This window comes from Babylonia areolata, chromosome 26, assembly GCF_041734735.1.
Source record: "Babylonia areolata isolate BAREFJ2019XMU chromosome 26, ASM4173473v1, whole genome shotgun sequence".
NCBI lineage: Eukaryota > Metazoa > Mollusca > Gastropoda > Neogastropoda > Buccinidae > Babylonia > Babylonia areolata.
In genome coordinates, this window is record NC_134901.1 from 8,470,394 (window position 1) to 8,475,830 (window position 5,437).

Genomic DNA, 5,437 nt, shown 5'->3' on the forward strand with positions numbered 1-5,437 from the left:
GGTCAGTTCAGTTCTGTTCCGTTTCTCAAGGAGGGTCACTGCGTTCGGACAAATCCATATACACTTCACCACATCATCTGCTAGGCAGATGCCTGACCAGCAGTGTAACCCGACGCGCTTGGTTAGGCCATGAGAGAAAAGAAAATGGAACAAAATGAAATAAAATAAATGAATGAATACACAAACAAATACATGAATAACTAATTAACAAACTAAATGAATAAATAAATACATGAATACATGAATAAATCGATAAATAAACGCATACATAAATAAATACAAAAATAAATAGAGAATGCACACAGGCCAGGGCATAAAGCAACCTGTATAACAGCTGCATCGTCAATTCTGTGTGAGACCCCAGAGGGAACCCTTGGTCTCACCAGCGACAGTTCCAGTGCGCCTTCCATCCTTCCATGAACGAAGAAATTGTCACTTTTTTGTGCCCCATCATCTGCACCGTTTTCTGTGGCACTGATTGAAAGTCCAACGCTTACTCCACTCGGCTAATGCGCCCCTCATTCCTCCTACGCTGCCCACTCTGAGTCCCAAGACATAGTCAGCAGTGTTTGTCTGTCACAGTCCCAGCGTCGGCAATCCACAGGGAACTATCGATGTTTTGGTCACCAGGTGGCCATTCACAAGAGGAGACCCTGCACTGCTGCTGAGTGTTCATTGGTGCCTGTTCTGATTCAACTTACTAAGGACAACAACACCTATTTAAGTGTTCCCAATTGCACAGACTTTGATGTAATTTTCCTTTATTTGATGTTGGTGGATGCTGAATGAATGAATGATATGGATACTTACAGCGCCTATCCTCGGTCGGAGACCAGGCACGCTGAGGTGATGACGAGGATGTGTACTGCTGCTGTGTGGATCCATTTGAGGTGACAGGGTCGAACTTTAAGCTGTTAACCATAACACAATCATCAGCAGGGCTTGGTTAATGTATTTCCATGGTCGATCGCATTATTTGAATATAAAACCCAGTTTCAATTTCTTTCTGTTGCTGATCATCATTCATTACTCTGCTTAGATAAAACATTAGTTGCCTAAACATGTCAATAACACATGGTGAGATAATAGTTTTCATAGAATGCGTGGGATATATAATTTCAAAATCCCAAGTGATCACTGAAACTGAAACGGTATGGTCATACTATAATATCAAAACGTCCTTGTCAACTTCATCCTCCAGGGAACGGTAGAGGTGAGACAGACAAAGAGAAAACAAAATAAGGTCTGACAACACTGAAGAGTGGACAGGGCTGACATTTTGCTGAAATACAATCACTCACACATGATCGTCCAGAATTGAGAAGGCCAGTGCACGAGTCAACATCGCGCGGTGCCCTGACCGTTCCCCACGGAGCTGAGGGACCAAGGGAGGGATGGAAGGGAAGTGACCACAGTGTCAGTTTCAGTAGCTCAAGGAGGCGTCACTGCGTTCGGACAAATCCATATACGCTACACCACATCTGCCAAGCAGATGCCTGACCAGCAGCGTAACCCAACGCGCTTAGTCAGGCCTTGAGGAAAAAAAAAGAGAAAAAAAGGTGAATGAATAATAGATAAGCTTACACAAATAAATAAATAAATAAATAAATAAATAAATAAATAAATAATAACTATAAAAAAGGTACTAGTAAAAAAAAAAAAAAAAAGGTAGTAGTTAAAAAAAAAGAAGAAAAGATAACAATGATGATAAATAAGCAAATAGATGTAAAACATGAAGTGACCACAGAACACCCGCAATGCCACAGTCCTCAAAACACCTGTTGTGCTATCCTGAACACATACACACACGTCATTTGTGCTATCCTGAACACATACACACACGTCATTTGTGCTATCCTGAACACATACACACACGTCATTTGTGCTATCCTGAACACATACACACACGTCATTTGTGCTATCCTGAACACATACACACACGTCATTTGTGCTATCCTGAACACATACACACACGTCATTTGTGCTATCCTGAACACATACACACACGTTATTTGTGCTATCCTGAACACATACACACACGTTATTTGTGCTATCCTGAACACATACGCACACGTCATTTGTGCTATCCTGAACACATACACACACGTCATTTGTGCTATCCTGAACACATACACACACGTTATTTGTGCTATCCTGAACACATACGCACACGTCATTTGTGCTATCCTGAACACATACACACACGTCATTTGTGCTATCCTGAACACATACACACACGTCATTTGTGCTATCCTGAACACATACACACACGTCATTTGTGCTATCCTGAACACATGCACACACGTCATTTGTGCTATCCTGAACACGTACACACACGTTATTTGTGCTATCCTGAACACATACACACACGTCATTTGTGCTATCCTGAACACGTACACACACGTTATTTGTGCTATCCTGAACACATACACACACGTCATTTGTGCTATCCTGAACACATACACACACGTCATTTGTGCTATCCTGAACACATACACACACGTCATTTGTGCTATCCTGAACACATACACACACGTCATTTGTGCTATCCTGAACACATACACACACGTCATTTGTGCCATCCTGAACACATACACACACGTCATTTGTGCTATCCTGAACACATACACACACGTCATTTGTGCTATCCTGAACACATACACACACGTCATTTGTGCTATCCTGAACACATACACACACGTCATTTGTGCTGTCCTGAACACATACACACACGTTATTTGTGCTGTCCTGAACACATACACACACGTCATTTGTGCTATCCTGAACACATACACACACGTCATTTGTGCTATCCTGAACACATACACACACGTCATTTGTGCTATCCTGAACACATACACACACGTCATTTGTGCTATCCTGAACACATACACACACGTCATTTGTGCTATCCTGAACACATACACACACGTCATTTGTGCTATCCTGAACACATACACACACGTTATTTGTGCTATCCTGAACACATACACACACGTCATTTGTGCTATCCTGAACACATACACACACGTCATTTGTGCTATCCTGAACACATACACACACGTTATTTGTGCTATCCTGAACACATACACACACGTTATTTGCGGGGCACGAGCGCCCCGTGACGCAACTTGTGCATTCAGAGAGACCGCCGCACGTGGAGCTCGTGCCTCGAACACCCAGTGACTTTCTACTCAGTTTCAAGACAAGACAAGACGTGTTTATTTCAGAGAAACACTTTCCATGGGAGTTACATGAAAATAATCATATACATTCAATTCTGGTGAACTGATTAGAAGTTGTAGTCGGCTTTGGCCTCAACACTTCTATAAGGCGATGGGGATAATCATACCCTTGGTAGAGAGACAGAGAGGAGGGAGGGGTGGTGGTGGTGGTGGTGGTGAGGTGGAGGGGTTGCAGAGTGAGGAGGATGTGTTTCAACATGAAACTGACAATCAGAACCAAAACTGAAACCAGTTTTTTTTTTCTCCCGACTTCCTTCCTGCTCATGTCCCACTGACGGGAACAACAGCCAAGTGGTTAAAGCATTGGATTTTCAATCTGAGGGTCTTTACTGTGATGGCAGTTCTTAACTGCTGACTGAAATGGTCATTTTTGGTGAATTCCGGTGACAGTTCGTTTTCTTGTGGATCATGCACTGTCGGTCTGTTATATTTTGCATGTCAGTGTCCTTACAGATTTTTTTTTTCCTACACTTATCATAAAACAGATCTGGATTGAAACAATGTGTCTTTTTTCAAGAAGCACACGTAATTTTACAACAGTTTACCCAGTGAATAATGTGTAATCGTTATGTAGGTATGTGCATTGCCCCTCTTTTATGACTTGTGGTCCGAACTTTACTTTCTTTGATGATAAAACGTTTCAGATTTCTATTTTGATTATGATAAAGCTGTTCCAGTTCCAGTTTCAGTTTCTCAAGGAGGCGTCACTGCGTTCGGACAAATCCATAAATGCGACACCACATCTGCTAGGTAGATGCCTGCCTGATCATAACCCAACGCCCCCATCTAGCCTTGAGTGCATGTATGTATCTTCATGTACCTATCAGAATGGATTTCGTCTAAAGAAGTTTGCCAGAAGACAACACTTCTGTTGCTATGTGTTCTTATTCTTATTTTTCAAAGCGCCAAGTGCGTGTTGCTTGGCTAGACGCTCAGTTCGATTTCCCAGTCAAATGTGGGAGAAAGGGCGATAGTGTGAATCGAACCCACATTGTCAGGGACATTGTATTGGCAGATGATCGTCTTATCCATTCTGCCACCCTCCTCGTCTTGAAGCAATCGCGGTCTAGTGGTTAAACACCACACTTATCCGATGGCGAATGGGTTGGCGGTCGGTGAAAGGTGGAGGGGAGGATAGGACACTGTACACCTTTGAAACATTCATTGACACATATCAATTTCCGTAATTTATTGGGGCTACCGTGCAATATCAGATTTGTTTTAGAAAATCAAAGAATTATCCATTTGAAGACATTGCACTTCAACTCAACTTTTCTGTAAAATACCTCTTTTGCATGGCTCACTCAGAACGTCTTCCAGTTCTGCAAGCAACTCTGTTGTAACGCGGTTGAGTCTGTTGCTTGCTCAAACACGAAATAAGGTGTCGAACAAATATCTAATCACGTTTTATTGATGATATGGATACTTCCATAGCGCCTACCTTCGGTTGGAGATCAAGCTCTACGTGCTTTACAACCTGGTGTCATTTGCACGACAGGCTGCCTACTGGGCGCTCATTATTCGTTTCCTGTGTCATTTAATCAGATTTGAGGCACACACATACATACTCAGACATGTAAGATTTTGCATGCAAGTGTGTTTGTGACAACGTGTGTGAACTGTTAGGAAGGAAAGCCTCAGTGAAATCTAAAAGAATCGTTCTTTCATTAAAACTGTCGGGGATTTGTGTCTCTGGAGTATATGGCTTCTACTGTTTCCCCAAGCATTGACATTGTACAGCCTCAGTTCTGTTTTCTTCTGAAACACTTTGCTGGCACATCTTGGGTTTTAGCAAGGCTGTCCCCTCTGACGGCTTACTTCCTACAAAAGTTTCTCAACATTAAAAAATCACGATGCAAGAACAGATCATCAATAGCATTATACAGATTGAAAGATACTTATCCATCAAGTTAACATTGAATTCATATGACCTTGAAATAAATTCATCACACATCCAGAACCATAGTGAATTGCATGTAAGAAATATACCCGTTTGAAATATTCCCCTCGGAATATTCATCAGGTGTATTCAATAGAATATTCATCAAAAACCAAACATCTTCACTGTGTTGACAGTAAACGCATCTCGCCTTCATCAAAATTACCCTGTTTCTTAGACTTTCAACAACACGTTTTCCCGCTGAAATGATACAGCCATGTTTTTTTCTCCTTTGCATGTTGCTTGGTTTGTG

The 5,437-nt window shown here is 41.8% G+C and overlaps 1 protein-coding gene across 1 annotated transcript in view; it reads right to left on the reverse strand.

Annotated features, from left to right (window-relative positions):
• Window positions 1–815: 815 nt before the first annotated feature.
• LOC143300812 (uncharacterized) overlaps window positions 816–5,437 on the reverse strand; it is a 5,851-nt gene continuing 1,229 nt past the window's right edge. The window contains exon 2 of the mRNA XM_076614741.1: window positions 816–911. Within this exon, the coding sequence (XP_076470856.1) occupies window positions 816–911 (96 nt within the window). The remainder of the gene's footprint in view (window positions 912–5,437) is intronic.